Below are 25,539 nucleotides of genomic sequence, written 5' to 3'. Positions count from 1 at the left end.
AACCAGCACACCCATTGCCATATCTCAGCTCTATGTTTGAGATTTCAGAAATGAGGAATGATTCGTATCATTTCAAATGTCTTCTGTGTACACCACAAACAAACTACATTTCTGCATTCAAAAAAAAATGACAATAGTTGTCCTTATTGTTTTTGATTGCATTTTTATGTTGAAGTTTTTACAGGTGTTGATACAGACTTTTTGTAGCAGAGTGGTTCTACATGTAAGTCAGTACATCGTTAGGTGGTTTCAGAGAGTTACAAGGTTCTGTAAAAGCACTGAGAAAACAATACAGCAATGTACTGATATTTGAAAATGTACTTCGTATTTTTGAATACTTTAGTATTTTTAAATGCATGTACTTTTGAATACTTAAGTATTTTAAAAAAGTAAGTACTTTAGTACTTTAACTTGAGTAAAATTTCACCAAGCAACTTTTACTTGTACTTGAGTAAGATTTGACCCCGAGTATCAATACTTTGACTCAAGTACTGGTGTTGAATACTTTGTCCACTACTGTGTATTAGTAATACATCACTACAGGCAGAAATTAGCCTGTTGTAATATGATGGAAAATGGTAGGATGACATGACATGATGCATTATAACACAATAAGATATGCCATGAAACATTACAGTACAACATGTTATATTACGTTACGTTCCAGTACTGTATGGTACACCACTATGACGTTCCCACTAAGCGTTCAGGTTCAGATTGGTACGGGATGAAACACATTTATTTGTGTTATTTGTTCAGCCAGGCTGAGAGACAAAACACGGCTGTCTGCTCTATAAAAAAGTAGATGAAAACAGAGGAAAACAGACTAATATCCAGAGATCTATGCTGTTTCCTGATGGATATACACATCAGCCCGGTTCATTGGTGATGGATGTGAAACTGAATTACTGTCAAAATTTTGTAATTACAAAGTTTTAGAGCAGTTTTTGTGATTCCTTTACTTCTTTTACTTAGCTTGTATGTGAGAAGAGTGCTCTGTGGTCATTAAATATGTTTGCAAAAATAGTTTATTTTAAGAAGTAGTGAACACTTAAACATTTTTTTTCAGCTGTACACTTAAGTATCTGACAGAATCATGATAAAACACATCAACGCTGGTATTATCTCTGACATTTGCACCAAACTGATAAAATTTGCATTTTACGTCTTTAAATTAGCCCAAACGGACATCTGCCTTGAAAAATCTTTTCTGAAAAGGTGGGGCTTGTGTGACGTAGAAACTCAGCATCGGTAGGTTTCTAAGTTACTGACTCGAACGTTACCGCCTCTAACTGACTTTACCATTCAGAGACACTCCCATCCTCTCCTGCACCAGCACTGCTTTGGCTCCGAGAGCTCTGGCTTTAGTCACACCAGGGCTGGAGCCAACGGCCCACACAGGTAGTGCTCAGGACCACCATGGTCCGCCACCACACTACAGTCTGCTATAGGGGACTCTGGAAGGGGAAAATCCTCCACCTCAAGATCGCTCTGAGGCAGCAGTGCTGCGGGACTCTGTGTCACTTTCTGACAAGGGGAAGTCACCGTCACTCCCGCTTCATCTGGAAAACCCTGTCCTCTAAAAAAAACAACAAAAAAAACCCTCTTTTTCCCCTTCCTCATCTCAGTACCAAACTGCCCAATTTCTGTGCATTTTTTTAAATCCTGAAGTGGGCGGAGTTAGCTTTGAGCTGGGGGTTCACCTACACTTTAAAAAGGGATTAACTTTCCACAGCTGTCTTAATTAGTCTAGTTTGATTTTAACACCTAATACTCCATTTTATCTTTAATATGACTAATTCTCACGGTTCATCCCTCAACTTAGATTTTATCTTGTGTAAAATAAAATTTAAGGTATTAATTTTTCTTGTAGGTGAAAGGAAGGAGAATTGAGTTGAGTTAAGCTTCTGTCCTATTCATCACTATATGAAAGCTTGTTGTAGCTATTGTAATAGCATAGCTTCATCTTGTGACTTTATAAACATACCATTACTGCACCAAGCATTTCTCTCAGCTGAGGATCTGAACTGACTGAGATGAACATCATCAAGATGTAGCTATTCAAATGATGGCACTTTTTAGCTGAAATAAGCTGAGACTTCTGCCTCCTGTGACATAATATACATACCCTCTTTAGTACATCCACCAATTGATGGTATAGGCATCTGTTGAAACACAACAACTTAGCACAAAAAGTAAGGAAATTTGTGTTTAGATAGATTATTTCATTGTTGTAACAATGCTTCTTAGCAATACATCATATACCATTGAAAAGCCTGTTTATTTCCTTTTTGAATGGTGCCACATTTGTAAGGAACATATTTTTGTGGCAGTAGAGCTGAGTATGTGGGTTGTGCCCATGTAAAATGTTCCAAATCTTCTCTGCCAATGCCAAACAGCTGATTCTGCCATTGACTCTTGTTTGGTGTTGTTTGATGGATTGGATGATTTAAGTCTGCGGAAACAAGACATGTTGGCAATTTAACAGTTTATTATTTAACAAACAGGGGCATCAGTAGTGTGTGGAAGAACCATACACAGCCACAACAGCCTGGCACCTCCTCCTCATGCTGGTCACCAGCCTGGTCACACACTGCCTCAACTGGTCCTCAACCAGCATTTGTCGCAAGTCAGTCAACGTGGTTGTGTCAGTCACTCTGGCACAAACAGCACGCCTAAACTAATCCCACAAATGTGTAATGAGGTTGAGGTCAGGACTGCTGGCAGGTCATTCTCCACTCAAAATTCTGGAGGTAGTCTCTGGTAAACCCCGCTCTGTGGGGTTGAGCGTTGTCTTGTCTCTTGTGTCCAGACTGTGGAGATATGGGATTGCCACTGGCAATTATAACATGAACGATGCAAAGATACAATCAATGACACTGTTGTTACAATACGATACTGCACAATGTGATATAGCCTGATATGCATTATTTTGCCCATGACATGGACTTTCCCTTTCATATCTGATCATACTTTATGGCTTAACTTGTTTTCACTTTGTCTTGACATTTAAGTGTTGTCTTCTAATGTCTATTCATGCTATTCTCTTTCAAAACTGAAGTGCCCCTGTAAGGACTCATAAAGTGATGACCCAGGGAGTCAAATTGGCTGGAAAGTCTGTGAAGAGCCTTTTTCCCCCCCTTTATTGCAACATCAACTTTCATCAACAAGGGCACAACATATCACTGAATCAATCTTTTATCCCTCTCCCACTTTTTACAGTACTACTACTTCATATCAAAATTCTGAAACTTTTTGATCAAAGGTGCTAAATGAGATGAAGGAGAGTGCAACTATGGGTTTGTTTATGTGAATAGCTGTGGGAGTCCATGTCTGGAAAAGGGGTGTAAAAGATGACCATCCTGGGAAGATCTTGGAACCGTTAATCAGACTCACAGTTTGTGAACAGTGACACATTGTGCTGCATTCCTTACCCATATTTGACTCTGTGCATCAACTCCTCATTCTCTTTAACCCAGCCAAGTGGGATAAAGCTTCTGTGCCATTTTGAGGTCTTCTAAAAATGCAGAATTTTATCTTAACTTTGTTTGACCATGAGCAATCAAAAGGACTGTCAGCAGATAATTTTTAAGAGCAATTACACTGCAGGATTTTTTCCCTTTACCTTGGATCTCTTGGTACAATTTTTAAAAGAATTCCTGTCTCTGTACATTTCAGATTGCTGGGTCAGGCAGAATAAGCCTGCAGTCTGAAGCACTTGCTCTGGTACAAGTCCAACGTAGGTCTGTGTTCCCATTACAGTGAGCGTTAAAAGGAATAACAGTGGAGGTGTGGGGAGACGAAAAGTGTCATGTTGGACCTGCTCTGTGATTAATGGTGTGATTAGCTGCTCCGGTCCATGTCAGATCCCACGTTCACGTGCACACAAACACACGCACAACAGGCCAGCACACAGAGGCCTATTAATGGCCTTGAACGGGAGAATCCAGGATCCAGATGCGGCATGCAGATAATTGTACTAAAAACACCAAAATGTGAAGTCCCAGGCCAGCAAGACTTTATTCTGAGTTTGGCGTGTTTATTTTCGCAATTGAGTTAGTTCTGCAGGGACTTAAATCATGGAATAAAAACACACCAATGCAGGTCAATTTTTAATTGAGTCCAAAGTGTATTTTGAATGCACCCTCCCTCCCTCTCTTCCTCTAACTCTCACCTCACACAAACTCACAGAATACCTCACCACTCTGGTTTAATGCCCCAGTTTTAAATGCAATTTAGTTTGAAGCTCAGCTGCATTATGTTTGTCCAACTTAAAATATATATTTAAAGGTCTGTACACTGGTCAGAGGACAGCTTGAGATTCCTCTGAATATACTTTTAGATGATTTTTGAGGAGAAAAAACCCTCAGATTATTTTAGTTAAAGCTGCTGTGGGAAGTTTTTGACCTGCCATGAAACAGAAAAAACGTACAATAACAAACAAGACTAATAGTGACAAAATGATTTCTTATCATTTTATTAAATTATTTGTAAAGTTGGGCGTTTGCATGTTCTCCCCCATGCATGCGTGGGCTCTTCTGCTTCCACCATCAAAGACACGCTTGTTTGGATAAATGGTGATTCTAAATTGGCCATAAGTGTAAGAGTGAGAGTGCTGAGATTGGCGACCAGTCCAGGGTATACCTGGCTTCTCACCCAATGACAGATGGGATAGACTCCAGCTCCCAATGACCCTGAACGGGATAAGCAGTATGGAAATGGATTAATGGATGGTTTTAATGCACCAAGTAGGTGTCAAACTGATTCACCAGCCTTTGTGCACATTTACAGGACAAAATCTGCAGAGATGAGAGTTACTCTTCAGGTGACTCCAAAATCATCACAAAAAGGTCTTCACTTGAGCTTTGAAATAGAGACGCGTGGATCATCTGATTTTTCCTCCTGAGAATTGAGATGTTGATTCTCTCAGACAGTATTTAATATTTTTTACACTCAAATAAAACTACATGCTGTCTAAAGCCAACAGACAAAAGCTTTAAGAAAGTGCCTGACTAACTTGAAGTCTACAGTGTCTCTTTTCCCTTCTGAATTAGAGCTTTTAAAGTAAACAACTTAAATGCTGTAAAAGAAATGAATGTGTTGTTTCCAACTACAGTACATAATAATAAGAACAAAACCTAGCACCTCTGCTTCATTTACACTCAGCTGACTGTAGCTTTTAAACTGTTAGGAACACGGTTGTGTTATGTTACCTGCTGCAGAGATAGATACATAGCTAGATGGATGGATGCTTGTGTTATTGAGGTTTGCCTGGTTACTGGAATTTTGCAATGTGGTCTCCCTTTCCTTTCTTGGTCACTCATACTGGACATTTGTGATGGTTTATAGAGATATGTGGTGTTACCTTGCAGTGCTTCAACAAAACACTAAAGCATTGCTTGCATATTACAACTTCATGTGCATTGTTTAGGTTTAAGCCTAAAAAAATACGTGCTGTAATGTACACCTTTATTGGTTGTCACTCTCACCATAGCCACTGTAGTTTTCCTCAGTGTTGCTTATTTTATTTCACCAATTAAACTGCCTTCTTCCTTCCTGTTTGTTTATATGTGCCATAGTAAAGGTGACTGACAGCAGATCTCCATAAATGATGAAGAGAAATGAGAGAGGTGATTGAGTAATACAGCAGAATCATAGGCTTTTCTATAGTGCTGGGCAATTAGTCAGGTTTCGATTTCAGTTACAATTTTGCAATTTTGGCTTGGGTTAGTTCAGGCAGGCCACCGAGTCAAGCCTCGTATAATCTTGATCAGCTGATCTAATACAAGCCCTCATCTGCTGACGGCCAGCTGATTTACTTCTATGTACGTGACTGCCTAATCGCAATAAAGCTTCCCTTTTTTAATCTGCTCTAGCCTGCTGCTCCCTCTGCAAGCAACCCTCCTCCACCCCAGCTCCTCCTTTATTCTGCATTTGACTTAATCAATACCATTCTGTTGTCACTGAGGTCTGCTCTGGGTTTACTGCTGATCTCTCCCTGCCTCAGGCTTTGCTTGTAGGCACAGGAAGAGCAGGAACATGTGCTGTTCCTAATTGATGCTGAGGCTCATGGAAGGGCATGTGGCTCCCTGAACAGCCACATTGCCAAATATAAATAACTCCAATAAGTGCAAACCAATAACTAGTGATAAAGTGGAAAATACTTCTAACAGCAATCCTGTGTGTTTCTTGACAAAGTGATCCTGACAGAAATGATGGCAGAAAAGCACATTTCAGCTAACAAAAAAAGTTAAAATGACCCTAATACAGAAACACTTTGGTTATGAGGAGTAGGGAACAATGCAAAAGAAGTTGCACAATTTGTAACATGGCCATTGCTCCCTTTCAAAGCAACAGCATGAATTTATTTAGCTATTTAAAAATCAACTACAGAAGCAGATGCTGTAATAACAGAAAGTAATTGTGCATAATAATGGTGATTTTAATATTAAACAAAATAATTGTGTCCATAATTTTAGCTATAATTGAGTAGCTCTACAAGTCTTTGGCCTGATTAATGAATTAAATGCTTGTTTCCTGTGTGAGTGTGACTGACTGTGATTGCTATCATTTTGAAGTCAGATTGCATGCATGTATGAAAAGTTTTTAAGTGTTTCTCAGGGTCAGTGGTCTAAGTTGAGTGGGTGTGCATACCTGGCCATCGATGACAAAAATGTTTGTTTTCCAAGTGTGTTTACAAGAGTGGGCGGCTAAAGTGTGTGTTAGTAACGGCACAGAATTTACGACATCCTGCTCAATGACGAGGATAGTGCTCACTGATCTGCTGTGAAAACTCAGACGTCTCTCAAAGGGTTACACAAGTCATTCTCTTCAGGCCTGTGGTTGTAAATTTGCACGTCTGGTTTCGTGTACGATGACGTTTGACTTTATGTTACTTCTGCACCTGTAGACAGTCATTTGTTGCCACCCCCTCCAAACACACACTCACAGGCACACAAACACACTGTGGTAACAATGAGTGACAGAGCAAAGATGTCATATCCTCCTCAGCTCACTCTATTTGGCTCCATTACATTATTACACTTCTATGAGTCACACTGAGGTACCACTAATGCACTACTTAGAGACCACTTCAAAGATGTCTGTTGCTCTTCTGTGGAATCTCTGTCTGACTCTGAGGAGCCCCTGAATGACTGAGTGCTGTGAAATGTGTATACATACAAGAGCTCACAGCTGTGTGTGGGTGCCGTGTTTTTCAGCTGTTCACCTGTTTACTTCCTGACTGTAAATTTCCTTCACAATTTTGCTTTTTTTATATTTAACAGTATTCCTTCCTTTTTTTTTTCCACCCCTGCTTCCACGTTTCCCACTCCTCTCCCCTTAGGCAGCAGGCTTTGCTGGCAGCCATCAGTGAGAAGGATGCTAACATCGCCCTGCTGGAGTTATCATCCTCCAAACGCAAGAAAGCCCAGGAGGAAGTGATTGCGCTGAAAAGGGAGAAAGACAGGCTAATGCACCAACTCAAGCAGCAGGTACACCCAGCACACACAACCACAAAGCCTTTTATATGTGCATATAAACGACACTTGAATTTATAGCGCCCCCCTGGTCTGAGAGGTTGACCTGCCTATGCATGCATCAAATGGAGCCTGGCCTTGTGGTCAAAGTTAGGGACAGGTTTAGTCTTTGTGAGTCAAACCAGGAGTTTAAATTCAAACCTGATGTTGACAGTGAACCCCTGTCTGCACTTTAGCAGTCTCATTGGCAGACTTTTTGGACTTAGAAGTAGCTGAGGTTAATAGTCTGACAGTTATGGAGTAGAAGTTCGCATCTCATATCACACCCACTGCAGTCAAACGAGAGCCGTGATTAAACGTCAGGCACACAAACTAAAGAACAAAGCCATTTTCCTAACAATAATGTTGCAATCAGAGTTCTCGGATGCACTGAAGTCATAGACGTAGGTGGGCATCTTTAGTGAGTCACTGGCGGACTTTTTTGTTCTACTACTTCTGGTCAAACAGACAAATCCCAGAACACACAAACCTATGTGCACACAGCTATTCCCCATCCTGCCCCAGCTTTCGACATAACCTTAGGCTGATGAAGGTATGCAGGCCATTAAGGTCTGGTCAGACCACATCAGTGACTGAGCGAACGTGAATGCTAGCAGTAATGAGGGAGCAGCAGGGAGTCCACATATACAGTCTCCTGAGTCACATGGGCTTCTGGGAAATGTGGTGCATTTAAAAGTCAACAGATGCAGTGGCTGGGTGAGCTTTTTAGTGCGGACCTATGTTTGTTCGTGTCTCGTAAACGGTAAGCAGTTCCTAGAGGGGGGTGCAATTCTATTCAAGGAATTTCAAGGAAAGCCTATTATCTGTTTATCGCCAGTGGATGCGTCATTTTTTCCCGTCGGGTCAACAGCAGTTACAGTCCACCTGACGATGTGATGAGTTCTAATTGCAACGATGTGGCCTCATCGCCCGCAGCTAGGAGAGGAAAAATGAGGAAAAGAGGAGAGAGAGGAGTGGGCAACATTTTTCTCGTAGTTCCTCGTCTTTCAAGTATATGCAAACCTGTTTTTTTTTTTTTTTTCAAAGAAATACATACACTCCAAGAGTGCTGGTAGACATGAGCTAGTCGAGCTAAGCCCTTCCTTTCTCCTACAATGAAATTAGAACGTTATTCCTTAAATAACTTACAGTGGATCATTTTGGAGATTGGTAGAACCTAGAGTAGAAGTGGAACCAAATAGTTACATGTGATATCTCTCAATAAGCTCATATTTAACAGACCAAGCAGTGTAGTGTCCCCTTCTATTCACTTCCAGTGTAACTGACTGACAGATCCCCATGACACAACTGTACAGTTTCAGACTGGAGCAAAGCTGAGAAATATCCAATATGCTTATATTTGTATATTAATTTCAGCCGATGTCAATATCAATACAGATATTAAAACGTGGTTGGGGCCTACAATTTGAGGAGTGTTAATAGAGTAATTTACCCGCTACCATTGCATACAAATCCATGAAAAAATACTTCTGCTGCCTTGGCATTTGTATCTGGTAGGGTTATGAAAACACAGCCTCAGCAAGCCTGGGTTAACCATTAGTGTAAATCGATACTTGCACAGGGCCTTGAGATCTGTAGAAAGCCCAGGACACAAACCAAAAAAATCCAGGATTGATTGGCTGGAGAGGCTTGAGGTAAGAGATAGTATACCAAAAGGTAAAAGTCAGCCAGTGTAGCTTACATAGCTTTGTTAGCTTTGTAAGCTACTTAGCTAAATAGCTAACGGAGCTAATATTAAGCTTACACAAGCTAATACATAAGCTACGCATCCAAGCTATTTGTGTAGCTAAGTTAGCATTAGCTGTGTTTGCTAAAGCTCATGTTGCTAAGCTAACTTGGCTATAGATAATAGAGCTTTGGAAGAACATAGCTACATAGCTAAAGCTAAGCTCACAAAGCAGCTATGTAAGCTACATAGGTAATGTTCTCTACATAGCTTCATTAGCTTTAGCTATGTTTACTGAAGCTCACATTGCTAAAGCTAACTTACTTATAGTTAACGGAGCTATAGAGCAATATGGCTATATAACTAAAGCCAAGCTCACAAAGCAGCTATGTAAACTATATAAGTATGTTATCTATGTAGCTATATTAGCTTTAGCTATGTTTGCTGGAGATCACATTGCTAAAGCTAACGTAGCTAAATTGGCTTATGTGGTATTGTTAATTACGTAGCTAGTAAAGCTAAAGCAAGCCACTGTTTGTGTAACTACTTCAAAAACTGGTCTATATCAGGGTCCGACATTAACGGTTGCCCAAATGCCCTGGGCAACTTCAAAAAGCCAACGGGCAAGCAAAACTTGTAAGGACTTGCCTGATCGGGCAAGCACGACTCTGAGCTTTTCTATTCATTAATTTTATTATTTTCCTCTCTCGTTTCTGTTGCTACGGAGCCCCCGAGTAGCCAGATGCAGTGTGTCGCTGCCTCCATTGGCTGAGCGTGTCAGCTGACGTGCAGACAGCTGCACAAACTTTAACTAAGAACCTTTATGAAGGTAAACACTGTCATCAGTAACGATTCATAGTAGGTCACATCAATAAATCTGTTACCCACATAAAGAAGACAGGCTTTAATTTCCAAATTTAAACGTTTATTATTTTAAATCTGTATTTTATTACCGTCAGATGCGCTTGACAGAGGAGCGTCTGGGTCTCACACCCAGAGTGGAAAAATTAGAAAGCATCTCTTTTATGTTGATAAAGTCACAGAACTCCAGTAAAGGCCCCAGTGTGAGATATAAATACCCAAATAGTCAACCATCATTTATCATTTTCTTTGAAAAGCATCTCAGAGCTCAAACTCAGCACATTCTAATATCTTAAAAAATCTTTAGGCCAGGTGGAACTTTTATAACGCTGGTTTTGGGCCAAAGACTGGTATTAACAGGTAGATTAACTGATCTATTATCTACCTTACATTCCCGGTGTGTATTGTGGCTCTTGCTAAAGTATTTTTTAGACAGTGTGGCTCTTTGGTAGAATAAGGTTGAGTACCAGTGGTCTAACTTTTACAGTTACAGGGTGGAACTGTGAAATAGCACTTTAAAGGGGCACTATGTAGTTTTGGGGGAGACATTGTTAATCAAACAAGAAAAATCTTAACTGGTTGATTTTCATGTGTCAGCAAAATTTCTTCAGTTTCATGATGGATAAACCAAATAAAAACAGAAGAAAAGCACCATTTTATACTTGGTGCATATGTAGCAGACCCTGCCACCTCTCTAGTGTTAGTGTTTTGCTGACCTAATTTTCCTCTGAGAATAGGTGGTTTCTTCAGTTATGAAAAAAATATTTCTGAGTTTCTATTATTACCTTATTAGTATTGTAAAAAACAACCTGGTTCAGCTTTCACATTGCACTAATCTGTACAAAGTTAGATATAATTTTCAGTGGGCTAACACATAGCTAATAAATACAGTTTTCTTAAGAAAGAAGTGTTGTGTATTGCTTTCTACAGTCGATAGGCAATGGGTTTCAGTTATAAGTATGTTGTGAGCAAAATGTATGCACTTGACAGCCAGAAAAGACAGGGCAAGTGGGAATTTAGATGGGGCAAGTAGATTTGGGAAGCACTTGTCCTGAAGGGCAAGTAGGCAAAAACCTTAACGTTGGACCCAGTATATGAATAAGAACTGTGATCTTTTTCTCTGTTTTATTTATGAAATGTTTCTTAGTCCTTAATGTTTACAGTGTGGTTATTTCATGAACTTAAATGCCAGACTTCGTTTATGAATAAAGTTGAATTTAAAAAAAAAAAGTAAAACCGGAAAGATTTGGGCTCTTTCTTTCTGAAATATACAGTGTCTCAGAGGATCGGTCTGTGAGAGTGACCTTTAGAAATGAATGGTCTACTGCCAGACCCCTCTCAAAAAATAAGGAAAATGTTGCTTTCCTTTAGCCTGTCCTCTAGTGCCACTGTAGCTATTCGCACAGTGCCATTGTGAACGATAAACCCCTCCTTATTAGTCAGCTAGCATGAGACAGGCTAAATCTAATGCCAATCAACTTGGTGTTGGTCAGCAACATTCAGAAAGTGTCAAAATAGAGAAATCAGGACGACTGCAAAGTGGAAGAGCCAAACAAAAAATAGCAAAGGACGGGGACACAAAAAGTGCTGAAAACTTGGATATTTATACCAAAAATAGCTTCTTTCTTCACTTTAGTTGTTAGCTTTTTAGCTAAAGGAGCCTATGCCAGCAAGGACATCTCAGCTTGTGAATGTGTTTCTTCACCTGTAGGTGGAACAGCTCATGTTAGCTCTGCTAATGTTAGTAACCTGGACAGAGAAGATCCTCCAGCAGCAGCTTGCAATGGTTGCTCCTGTTTTGAGACTGTTGAAGGAAGCAACAGGTCAAAGTCGCCTGGGACTTCAAATAGCTTCTATGCCTTATGCTTCATTAAATGCTATCTGGAAATAGCCTGCTGATACTTCCATGTTTTCAAAATGTGGTATATTACTGAGCAGTTTTTGCAAACAGAACATTACATGGATTCAAAAAGCCAGACTACACATTTTGACGTGAGTTTTTGAGTTTATAACTCTTTGATATTAAAGCAGCCTGTCTTGTATGCCGCTGTTCTTTACTTTTGCTGGAAAGTTGTTTCAGGGTCACGGTGTCACGTTAATGTGTGCTTAAGCATCAGTGTGAACCTAATGATGGTTGTAGTTGTTAATAAATACAAACTTCTGCATTCTTTGGTTCCGTCATTCAAGAAAGCAAGCTCTCTGAAGGTTATGTTGTCCAACATGTCACATGTCATAGCAGTGTAGGTTGCCTATAAAGCCAATGGCGGAAGGAAAGTGACCAGGAAATGCCAAAGAATTATGGGAATCAGAGTCTCATAGGAGAAAGTTGATCTGTGGACAGCAGATAGATTTACAGATACCAGCACCCCGGCTGACCTCCCCACATCCCTCTTTTGGAAGTTAGCATGTGTGTGCGTGTGTAAAGCTGGCTGTCTAAAACAAATTTTTCCCTTCTCAGACAGTGTTCTTCCTTTTGCGGTATTGGCCTTCTTTGACACAGACAAACATATACAAAGATATAACCGCAGACATACAAATGATGTGTGCAGTGTTTAGACTTTGTAAAAAGAGAGTCGGAGCAAATGTGTCCCCACGTGGGAATTCTTTGAACAGTTCCATCCTGGTGATTGATGATCACACATCACAGGCACTTTGAAAGAAACAGAAGATGAATTTCCTCAGAGGTGTGCCTTTCTTTCTTTCTTTTTCTCTCCCTCTTTTTGACACCCTTAAGCATTGATCCTCTCCATACATCTAGAAGATGGACTCAGTGTCAGAATTGTGCCACATAGAGCAGCTCATAGATTGAAGTGAGGTCACTCTGTTTTTCAGAGATAACATGCCGATATTCCACACACATCCAAACACATACAGACTTGATTAAAGGAGTATGTGAAAGTGTTGTGAAACTTCTTCATCCCTTCCCCTGACTGCATGTTTGTTTAAGGCTTTTTCTTGTCAGCCTCCTGTGTCTGTGTGTGTTAATGCAGCTTGGCTGTAATCAGGACAGGCTTGTGATTTGCAGACAGTTTGTGTTGAGGTTTGAGATCCAGCTGTGAGCACAGCAGCGGGATCTTCACTGCCATGTTTACACCAGCAGCTGCACTTTTATACACATGCACAGACCCCTCAGTCTCCTCTTGTTTCTCCTCTTCTCTCCGCTCATTCCTTTCCTCCCCCAGTAGTGCCACCTGTCTCCTCTCCAGGCAGGCCTGGAGGCCATCATCACGCTGTTTACTCTGTAAATCCTCTCATTAACACTAATTAAAACACACATTCCACCACATAGACATTTTATAGGCACACATCGTCGTTGCACATGCACACAGGAATATGGCAGCAAGGAGAGGATATATGTGTGTGTGCAGAAACTGCATGACCACATGTGCACAGTCCTGACCACACAGTCTGGCTCTTGCAGAAGCAATTCATCACATTATTCATTTATGTTTGTGTCTCACATCATTAAATATTAACTATGTTCACATGCATACACACACATGCAATGAATTCTACAAGGGCTTGCTTTTAGGCCTACCAAATATGGGTGCAATTACATGCGGAGGAACAAGTGATATGTTTTTTTATTAGATAAGCAGCAAAGACTGAACACACATTGGCTTCTTTGGCAATAAATTAGTTTTAAAAATATTTCCCTGTGTGAATCAAACAGCATTATGAATCATCGATAAAGAGTGTGTAGCAGTACAGTAGTTTCATCAGCTGCTTGGTATATGATAGTAATTGTCTCTCCTTCAATGACAGGTGTCCGCTTTGTAACTGTTGTATTGCAGCTAGCCACGCCCAGTCACACCTGCTAGTGTCAACACCTGAGGTCAAGGAGGGCCGTACGCCTCAACCCAGCCTTTAACTGCTCTAACCACCAGTCTGCTGTCTGTCTGAGCCCTCCTCCGTCCCCTCACCCGTTGTCTTTATCTCTGTCCTTCTCAGCAGGGTGTCAACATTCTCACCTTATCTAAGCACCTCTTCTCCAATTTAAGCTAATTGCTAACCTCTTTAATACCAGCCACATCCTCTCCTGTGATCCTGACTAGCTCGTTTCCTCAGTCATTAGGCTTCAGCTCCTTATCTCAGCAGCAGTGTCCTGAGGCTGCTGACTACTGGAACACTGTCTCCCTCCTGTCGTCACAGCTGACTCAGGGTTTTTTCTCTCTTTCCAGCCTCTCATTTGAACAAGGAAAAGCTACAGGATTCTGGATGAGAGATGTGTGCATATCTTTCCATAGAATCACCTTCATCCCATACACAATCCCACCTCCTTCTCTCTGCTGTTAAGGGAATAAAGCTGTGCCTGTCAATGTATCTGCACCCACTCTGTCTCTGTCTGTCTCCGAGACAGCTGGCCTCAGTGAATTATGCTGATTGTTAACGTTAGTCAGCCCGGGCTGTTATCTCTATCCAAGGGAATGATGTTGGCAGGATGACAGATACTTCCACAAACACTCACAGATGCACACACAAAAACAAAGAACATACAGTCTTACTTAGCCGTTTACAGGCGTACAGAAAGATACATATTTGAGTGTAATTTTAATCAATGACATTCAAAATGAGGGTGCTTCACCCGGGCCAGAACGCCTGTGGCCTTGAGCTACATAAAACACTCGCTAACTGTTCTTACCAGGATTCGTCTAATCCAATTAAAAGATAATCTGCAGAATGGTTGACATTTGACAGACTTACAATATTTTCATCAGGCACTCCAACTCACTCAATTTATGACCTGTCAAGGGTTGTTAGAAGCCCTGCTTTTATCATCTTTGACAGCTTTCAACATGCTTTCACCTCATCCAAGAATTCCTTCTGCAACCTCCATAGTGTTTAAAGAAACAAATAAGCAGTGTGTCCTGATATATGTGTTTTATTTATGCATTTTCAATTTTCTTTTATCTCCTTCTTTTGCAGACTCAGAGCAGAATGAAGCTTATAGCAGACAACTACGAAGAAGACCACATGCATCCCCAGCATCACCCTCATCATTCTCACCATATGCACCCAGCAAACATGCATCACCGGAGCTTGCCAAGAGGGCCACCTCATGCCAACCACCATCGGCCCCCTTTGGACCAGGTTAGTATTAGGGTTTGTTTGTGTCCTTTACACATAAGATACAGTACCTTCATTGTAAACAATTAAAAATTTACTGCCCATATACTCTCAACTGTGTCATGACCTGGCTCAGGTGGTCACAACAAAGGAGGGAGACAACACCATGGCAAAGTTTTTAAAGAAGTCTTTATTTTCAAATAAAGCCAAATTAAACCAAAATAAGGCAAAACTAAACCAAATTAGACCAAATCAAACAGTCAAATTAGGCAGTTTACTATTAAACTGAATTGGACTAAAGAATCAGAAAAGCCAAATTAGACCAAATTAAACCAGTTTACTTAAAGTTACTTCAAATAGGTCTAAATTAAATACTTACAGCATGAAGTGTGTAAATCAGTAGAGTCAGTAGTGTAGGATGTGCATGAGTGAAGTTAATGTGTAAATGTTGTAAAATGCAAACTTAACTAAACCTAAACCTAATCTAACATAACTAAACCCAAGTGTGGTATACCTGTGTGCAGGCCAGGTCAGAGAGAGAATGAATCTGTGACTGCAGGAGCTTAAATAACCTCCTCACTCTAAGCACAGGTGTGTGACATTACTCCAATCAATGAGCTGCACCTACAGACACTCAGGCTGACAATACCAAACATCACATGATGTCATGGACATCACAACTGACATTAACATTAGGATGAAAAGCATCCACAAGAGCATCTTCAACGGACATCTTCTTCTTCTTCTTCATTGCTGTCCAGCTGACTTCAGTTCTTGTCTGATCTCTACCAGCCTGATCTGTTGTAGTTTTCTAACACCATATTTATGTTTACAGTTCCTGACAAACTTACACAATCTTGCCTCAAAAAGTCACACCATGTTCCCGAATATTCTCTCTGTTGTGTTTTGCTGTTCAACTTTAAATTGTTGGCCTCCCTATTGGTGAAGACCCCCACTATTTCCTGTGGTGTTGCACAGGGATGCAATACCACAGGAAATAGTGGTATGGCATAGGGATGCATAGGGATGCAGATATGAACATATCTGCTGATATTTACAGCTATTAGCCTTAGTTATTGGTAGGGGTGTGACACACAATGAGACACACAAGAGAAGATGAGATTTTATACTATTTCTTTATTTTTATTTTGGAAACAAAATATACAAATTGAAAATGTGTCTTTTATATAACTGATGGCACAAATGCAAAGCAATGTAGGTCCATTCAGAAAAGTTTAAACAAATCCTCTGGTACTGTATAGGCTATCAGTGCTTACATGCAGTTTGTCTTCTCTTACTCTGAAACTAACTGTGCATTTTATTGGCTCTTGAAATCAAATCTCCATTCATTTTGATAGTCTATCACATCTTTAATTTACTACACCATGCACTTATTGCTACCATTAAAATAGTAATTGAAGCATTTAGATTATTTTGAAAGTACTTAAAACATTTTACAACAGACTGAAATTTTAAAAAGCTGCATCAATAAAATAAAGTTATTCTACATCCTCTTAAAGGAAATCCATATTTCACTCCAAATAAATTTTTCAGTCAGTAAAATCCTGTAATTTGCAAAAATAGATGATTTTATTTAGCAGTCATTTTTCATATGAGCTTGGACAGTGTTGGACACGGCACACATATAAGTGAATGTTAATGTGTGCATTAGTGACCGTGTGTGTTTCTGCACTAGCTGCTGTCATATAACAAACATGGAGCATTTATAAGGGGCTTTAAGTTTGTTTTTTTGAGCAAACGGTGCAAAACTCAAGCAGAGTTTTGTTTTGCTAGGTTTAACCGCTGCATTATACAAAGGCCTGTTGCGAATCAGCTCTGTTTCTCCACTAGAAGGCACACCAATGGTTTTAAAGTGTTAGGGGCATCTTTGTGATCTTTGTAATTTCTAGTTTTGTGGCTTTTTTCAGTCATGACAGCTGCTGCTCCTGGTGTCTGTGCAATATTGATCCCATGAGACAGTTTTCCCCTTGACGAGAAATCTTGTGGCATTTCGATCTCACAAGATTTCATCTTTTCCCACCCCTAGTTATCAGCAAAATGTGCAACTGTGCCATCAAGGTGACTACGTTAGGGCAACACACTCAAGGGGGCCAACTGTGAACATTGTGTAAAAAGCCCCAGATGTAAAACAACTTCCAGACTGTTTACTCCCTTGCTCCTCTCTCTGCTTTGCTTGACTCAACCTTTCTTTGAACAGGAGACACTTTGTGTTCTTTACAATAAAAAGATGTGTATATATCAGAAACATTATTGGCTAGATTGAGTTTGGAAATCTCAGTATATTTCATATTGGCAAAAAATCTAATACCATGCATGCCTAGTACTGAAAAGTCTGCACCCACGGAAATGGTTTCTTCTCCCAGGCTTTCACTCTGATGACTACCGAAACATTTATTTCACAAGCACCTTAGCCATGTTTGATGCTAAAGTTTAATTCCAAACTATCCTGCACTGTCTCTTTACTACTCTACTTAAATATTAGAAAAAAATGACTGTGGTAAAATGTCTTATCTGAATGCACATTTCCGCTAATTAATGTAAATTATGTTAAATTTTTTATCTACCTCATGCAACTCTGCCATATTGTTGCATATTTTTTATCATTTTGATCATGCATACTCAGCATTCTGGCACCCTTGCAACATTACATCATCATTTCACTTATATATACTGTATAAAATACCATATGTGCTTTTACAAAGTGCAATCTTAATTCTCATTTTTTCCTACTTTTATGTATTTATTTTGTTCATCATATTCAATGTTTAATGAGAGCAAAAGTAACCAGAGTCAAATGCCTTGTTGCGTATGCATCCTTGGCCAATAAAGTTGATTCTGCTTCTCATAATCTTCCAGAAAAATACAGAAATATGGACACAATAATCACAGATTACAGGCAGAATGCTCTCTCCATATCTGCATGCTCATCAGATGTAAACCATAAAAGGGCCTTTAGTGTGCACGCACATACAAGGACAGACAGACTAGTGTAACGCTTGGGCTAGTTTACACATGTTTATATGTTGTGGGCTCTCCTCTTCATGCTTTTAAAGTTGATCTTATTTCATATTTATCATATCCACCGCCAGTCAGTTGTGGTCACACTCAGCAGCATGAAATTCTGCTTCTCTGTCTCTTCTCCTTCAACTCCATTATTCCTGCCAAGTTGGAGTTCATATCGTCGAGATAAGAAGCCTGAGGGGGAAAACTGCCAAATGAGTGTTTTTGATCGATGGGATTTGTGTGTGAGATTAGTTTATACATCATTCATCTCTCATATGAGCTACTTCTCTCTGAGTATCATATCCAGACTGCCCTGAGGACAAAAACACTAAATGTGTCTGTGTGAAGACAGCTGAAGAAGAACAAACTGCTGTTGTAATCAGCACAAAGTGCCTGCGAATTGAGCATGCATGCTTCTAACTGTGCGTACAGTAGGTGTGAGCATGCTTGCATGTTTACATGTGTTGATGCATATGAAAATACACACCTGAGGCTCTGTTGTTGAGATGTACTTAGATGATATCAATAACAGGAGATAGCAATCTTCAGAGAAGCACAGGGATGAGTTCACTGTATTTCCATTAGCACATGAAAGTATCAAGTTATTTTATTGCAAAATAAGCTCATCAAAACTATTGTTGTAAAGGGGGATTCCAAACTTTAAAGACAACGTGGAAGTTTGAGATGAATACCTGGGGTTCCCCCTTGTGTCTCAATTTCAGCATCTGTTCTTTTTGATAGACATAAAACATATTTCTAGACTTCACAAATGCTTCTAAAACTGTTGTCTAAATAATAGCGGGAGATCCCCTTTCTGTTATATTGTTCCTCCTCAAGCGTATATGCACACAATCATATTCATACATCACCCCACGCATACCTCTGCAGCATATCAGAAGACAGAGTAGCTGGTTTTAATATTATGTTAGCCCTTCACGCCTGTGGAAATACTCTATTTTTGATCCCTCAAAGAATGTGAGAGTCTGGGCTTGATTGACATCCATGTGCACACATTTCACCCAGAAACACAGAACGCTTGAGTTATATATCACAGTGGGGTTTATTTATGTGAGCATGTGCATCCTTTTCAGCTATAGCATGAATCTACATCTCATTTTGAAGATTTTTGTGGCATTTGTTTTAGTTCATGAAAGTTAAGAGTGGGGAAGCAAATTACATGGGACATAGCTTAACCCTCGAAACCACAGTGTAATCCCACAAGGACCCTTTTTAAATTCTAGCCGTGTAGTTTAGGTTATGCTATGTTATGTTTTTCTTGCTGAAATAATATTATAAAGCTATCAAGTCTCTGCATTGTTTTACTGTATGGCAGAATACTTTCAGCCATGGCAGGCCTCATATTAAACTGTGAGCTGCAGGAGCTCACATTTGAGGATCACACATTACTCTCCTTCTCTTTGCTCTTATAAATATCTTTCCTTCAGTATGGCTGTTTTACTGCTGCAGTGTTTATAGTGCTTGACATGTGAAACAGTAGCTTTCTGAAAACCATATTTAAACTTCTCGAGTTAAAAAGCTTTGCAAAGACAGTGTTATTAGGGTTGCTGGGAAATCTTGTTAAGAATGTAGGGAACAACAAAATAACTCATAAATCTGGGATTGGCTGAATTATACTTTCTATTAAAGTTGAAATTTTATGTCTGCAAAAGGGAACTGTAATGGCTCACAGTCTTAATACAACATTTGAGGGAATGTGAAAATCAAACAGAATTTAAAAGAGCAAAAAAACATAAAAATACTTCACTTGGCTTAGATTAAAGACCGATTTGGATAAGTTCACAAAAAGGTTTTATACATAGACTGTATATTAAGATGGACAAGGTAACAGCAGTCTGGGAGGGAAGCCAAAAGATTTAGAGTTCCTCCTGCTGACCCTTATCCCTCAATGTTGATGAAACATGGGCCAAACTAGAAAGTTCACATCAAATAACAAAGATGTTGAAAACCAATGATCCATTTCAAATCACAAATGTTAGTTTCTGTGTCAATTTAAACTTTCCAAAAACTGATAGTTTCATCTTCAGTAAATTTTCATCAGAAGTTGAATTGAGCATGTCAAACCTGCAGCTGACATTTTTCTTCTTTGCACCTTATCCACCTTCTTGGTTCACAATGCAGCAGGGGTTGTGTCAGTCCTGGCTTATCAGCCCCACTGCCAGCATTATCAGGCTTCCTCACAACTTTTGGTGAAATTCATCTGTGTCCAACATACTAACATACTGCCTGCACTGTCTGGTGCAGTGAGACATTTAGCCTAGTCATCCACCATTAAAGAAACATGCTTGCTGATTCTACAATCTTCATGTAAGAAGAAGACTGACTTGGCATATTAGTTAAGTCTGCTATGCGAAAAAACACTTCATATGCCACTTTCAATGTTAAAGTACATTGACTGTCAACAACTGCTCATCAACGCTGTACTGATTTGCCATTGTTGCAATAAAAAATGAGCTCCATCTTCTTTCATTTTAAATAACTACACTCTGACAATTGCAACAAGAAAGTGTTACGCTGCTAAACTAACCCCAGCTAAATTTCACCTGACTCCAGGGCTGGAGAGCGTGTAATCTAGTGCCTTACCCTACGTGATGCATTTTCCGTGTACTTGTTACCTGGGTCTCCCTCGGTGTGTGTAAAACTCCCGCTGTCTGTGGGGTTTGTGTGTGGCTGACTTATCGCATGCCATGACCAGCTCGCTCTCGGTTGGCCACCAATGCCTGTCTGCTGCAGCCAGCCCGCGCTCGTTATTGTTTGTTTCAGGTGTAAGGTGCTCCCTGCATCTGTGTCGTGTCATCAAAGAATAAAACACCCAATGTCCTGAATCTGTCTTGTTTGTCTTTGGCGTAGTGAGTTTTCAGCGTCCTCCACGCTTCGTCTCCATTTTTCCTTCAGCCTCCCCACCTGCCTCCACAGGTGTACCTCATAAGGCTGATCAGTCAGAGCCACCACACTGCCCACTGTGTGACATCAGTCATGACTCTGCTTCTCTCCGCCTACCAACCAGTCCTATCACTACAAGACGCTAACACCAAACGAATTCCCCCAAACAGTATCATAACAAAAGGCTTCTGGATTTATGATCATGTGATCATTTTCTCTTTGCATTATAGAGATGCACCAACAGTGACAACCAGGACTGATGCCGATACCAATGTTTATAATAACATTTAAGCAGATGCTGATGCCAAAGTTTGTTCATTACTTCTTTTCAACTAAGACCCCCTAAAGGCCAACATTTTTTCTCATATTTGACTACAAAAATAGATCAGAGTTTGTCCAACAGGTCAGACCCTCTGCCTGATGAAAAGCCTGTTCACTCTTATTTTAATATTTGCCAGTGTCTTTAATAGGCTAGAATCACTGATACCAATGTTGAACCAATAGATTATTGTTTCTCTAGTATATTGCATTATTGCAATAGAATTATTACAACATTAAAATAGATGAGGCTGCATTATCTTGAACACATTACTCTGGGTTTTTTATTTGTCAAATAAAAATTTGTAACTTCTTTGGGCAGAGCAGGCTGATACATTTTAGCCCATTTTCTCCTTCGTTATTGTTTTCTGCTGATGTTGTAAAGTTTCATTGAAGTCCACTGTTTAGCAGCACCCAATCAGTTAGTGATATCCAATAAAGGGGCATGTCTTTCAGTAAAAGGAGACTTCTGAGAAGCCTGCTTTCTGGTCATCGGTCCTCAGATCTCAGTCCTTGGTCCACAATCCTCAGTGCTTCCGGTTCAACCAAAGACCGAGGACTGATGAAATAAATGTCTTGAGATGAGGCTCTGGTCTCAGCACTGTTTGGTGCATGTCTTCCTTGCACTTACTATCCCATATATCCTGTCCCTCTTCAGCTATCCTGTCAAAACAAAGGCAAAATGCCCCTAAAGAATAATGAAATTATAATTATTGATTTGAATTAAATTGTGGTAAATCAAAATGGAATTAAATCACGAGATGGTGAAAGATTCACACCCCTATCAGATAAAGGTTTGTCAAACTTAGTCTGTCATGATTGTTTGTTATTAAAGTGGATTAATGTTGGAGAGTTTTTTTATGAGCAGATTGTTTTAAGTTGTTATTTGATGTAAAAAAATAAATAAATAAATAAAGCGCAATGTTATGTCATTATTGACTACTCTGTTGGCAAACACAGCTTTTCTTGAATGCAACTTTTTTAACCAGACCTGCAGAGTGGACAAGAGAAGGTTTGAGAAAACACATTGAAGAGTAACAATACAGCCATTAGAATGGAATTTTTTTTTAGAAAACTATATATTTCTGTGACTATCCAGGTAAACTATACCAATGTGAGGTCCTTTTGATTTTTTACCTCAATGTAGGATGTGTTCTTTGGTTTGCAGAATGGCCCTGGGGTGTCCTTGAGGTCTCAAAAGTTATTTAAAGTTGAAAAATCAATTTATCCAAAATGAAGACTTTTAAAAAGTATTAAAAAGTATTAAATGTAAAGATATGAGGTTTCAAAATTTCATCTCATTTTTGAATCATTTAAAGTAATCTAAAGAAAGTGCTGGCTTCAATGTCAGAATTATAGAGTATTATAAGTATCCTGAAATGAGCCGTTTTAACTTGTATTTTTGTTATTAAAACCCAAATGTATTCTGTTCTTCTTTTCAGCTTTAAATCCAGTGCAAAACCTGTAAATAGGGATTTTTAGATTGTGGTTCAACTTCTTTAAGGGAGCCTAAGTAAACAATGAGGGACTGTGTCCATATATGACTTTTTTAGCCTGGCAACGCTCATTTTAACTCAAAAACCAATGTAGTCCAGCATTCTGAGCACTCAGCATCCTGGGCAGATGAATTTCTGTCCGCGTCAGCTGTTTTTGTCACTGCAGTTGAAAACTTTCAACTTCTGGAACAGTGCTGCATTCGTCGACGCCACTTCTCCCTCATTTGCAATCAAAATCAAGAGGCAGGACTTCTGGCAATTGCAGAAGAGAAACCAATCTGACTTATCTTTCTTCGTCTTTGCCTGGGCTAGTTTTCAGGTCTCCAGCTGTTTTTGTAACGTAGCAACAATAAGTGCTGGCAAGCAGTGCTCTTCCATTGAGGTCCTTAGCACTGCCAGTGCAATAGAAAGCCGACTATGGACACGCAACCGAAGACCTTTCACCATCAGCTACCTTATAGTTTCAGGGGTTTTTTTTTTTTTTCAGGCTTTTTTTTTGTCTCATCTAGAGTAAGGATTTTACGAAAAAAAAAAGCCTAATTTGCCGACTATAATAAGAAATACTACCCGTGTTTTCTTTTCTTTGTTGTCACGTTTTTGTCTTACTATCAGCACAAAATGCATCTTATTGTATAGTTAATGCTATAGGTTTAACCACTGTTTCCCAACCTTTTTCTGTCAGGGCACCCTTTCCAAATATTAAAAAATCACCCCAGTCAAATGTCACCCCTGTCAGAATGTGCTTATAATAAAACATCTAACGTCCCGGGGACTGCTGAGGGATTTGTGTATTAATAGAACTAACAAGATGTCTAAAGAAAATATCTCTAAAGAAATATCTTAGAACATTTAGGCCCCATCCACACAGGGACGAATTCGGGAGCATATGCAAAAGTTTTTTGTCGTATCTGCGTTCCATCCACATGGAAACAGCATCTTGGGTGACTGTAAACGATACTTTTAGAGACACTATTACTTTTGATAAACATTCAGTTGTTGCATATAGAAGAGGTCAAGATCAATGTGGTGTAACATAACAATATCACACCAAGCTACAGCCACACTGTTTTTTGATTAGTTAAGTTGGTGCTCTGTTGCTCTTAATCTTGAGTGAAGCAGCACACTTCAAAAAGAGCAGATCCTGTTGGCAGAGGTCAGCCAATCACTTTGTGGCTTTTCCTGATATCTGATCTTTGACCTAATGTGGAAGTTTAGCAGAGGTCAGGGGAAGGCCTCCAAAGTGTTAATGTGTGTATGTCTTCACTGATAGAGATCACACAGCCTGGATGTCACTGAAGTGTCTGCAGTGAGGCTGCTTTCTTTCCAAACACAGGCTTTCACAGCTCCTTTTAATCTGCCCTTTTAGCTGTATTAAGTCCCTTTATCTGATTTTCTCAAAGACTTTGTTTTGCCTCTTAATGTTTTTCATTTCTACAAATGCCACTCAGCATTTTTATCTCACCTCTTCTGTTGCTTCAACTTCTTTAACAACACTTAAGTTGGCATTTATCTCCCACCCACATTCGCTTCTCTAAGGCCAAAGCTTCTCCCCCCATCTTTCTCATTTAAGATGTGATATTCAAGGGCAGCAGGGTTGGTGGTTCAGCTTATTGCTGGGCCTCTGAACACCACTGGAAAGATGATTGATGATGATAATGATGATAGAGGTTCTGTGTGCTCACCCTGGAGACCACAGTGCTCACTGCAAACACAACATCAAACCAATGGTTTTCCAAGGAGGCAACCCACATGTCTTTCAAGCTAATTTCTACATTTTGTGGGTCTATCACATCCTCAAACTATACTCCCTGTCCACTACTTTATTTATGATGGACTTAAAGACAGGTGAAAACTAATCAGAGGAGACAAGAACAGGAAGTGGATTTAGTCTCTTCAGATGTACCACAGGTCTGCGTCTCAGCATGGAGCGTGTGCACTTTGACAGGCATGTTGTGTTCATGTTGTTCTCGTTTAGCCGTACCAGTATCACTGCCAGATACTTGGCATTGGCCTCAGAAGGAAATAGAAAACAGCCATGAAGTGTTTATCAGAGGCAGAAGTATACAGCCTTTTCTTCTGTGTTGTTGTTATGTTTTTTTCTAAGCTTTAACATGTTGCCTGTTTTATGTTTATTAGATGTAGCACATGGTATTTGGCCTGTTTGTGTGTAACCTAGCAGAATGAGTGGTTAAAGGTCTGGCTCTGTTTACAGGACCTGTCACAGCCATTCACTGCACATTAGCCTTTAGCATTTAGCATTTTCTGTTAAAAAGCCAGTATATCTATAGCTTAGCTGCTTAGGTGTAGCCTTCCGAGTTTACTGAGCCTGTCACAACCACTCAGACCAACCAAAGCCACTGTGGACTGCAGCCAAAACCCCTTGTGCCTTTTTAGGTCTTGTATAGCGTTAGCATAGACTCTGCTGTGCCTGAGCTCTTGTTTAGCATAATGCAGCCAAGGGCTTGGCTGCCAGCTCATGCTAACCATTGTAATGTTAGTGTCTGAGTGAATTAGCTTTCCTGTTAGCAGGGCTCTAGCCTGCACATTATCAGCCTCAAGGAATCCCCTTGTGTGTTCAGTTATTGGTTCCTAACAATCACACTGAGGAAAGGCATTTCATGATATCATAAGGGGTTTGTCTGAATGACAAGCATGGAAAAGATTGTTT

The 25,539-nt window shown here is 39.8% G+C and overlaps 1 protein-coding gene across 1 annotated transcript in view; it reads left to right on the top strand.

The window, feature by feature from the left end:
- Window positions 1-25,539, top strand: part of LOC121517063 (ERC protein 2-like) — a 238,706-nt gene that overhangs the window by 158,933 nt on the left and 54,234 nt on the right. The window contains exons 16-17 of the mRNA XM_041798572.1: window positions 7,346-7,493; window positions 14,992-15,156. Of these exons, the coding sequence (XP_041654506.1) occupies window positions 7,346-7,493; window positions 14,992-15,156 (313 nt within the window). The remainder of the gene's footprint in view (window positions 1-7,345; window positions 7,494-14,991; window positions 15,157-25,539) is intronic.

The sequence above is a fragment of the Cheilinus undulatus genome, linkage group 11 (genome assembly GCF_018320785.1).
Source record: "Cheilinus undulatus linkage group 11, ASM1832078v1, whole genome shotgun sequence".
In the NCBI taxonomy this organism is placed as follows: domain Eukaryota; kingdom Metazoa; phylum Chordata; class Actinopteri; order Labriformes; family Labridae; genus Cheilinus; species Cheilinus undulatus.
The sequence above is the reverse complement of the archived record's forward strand: the minus strand, read 5'-3'. Positions and strand labels throughout refer to the sequence as shown.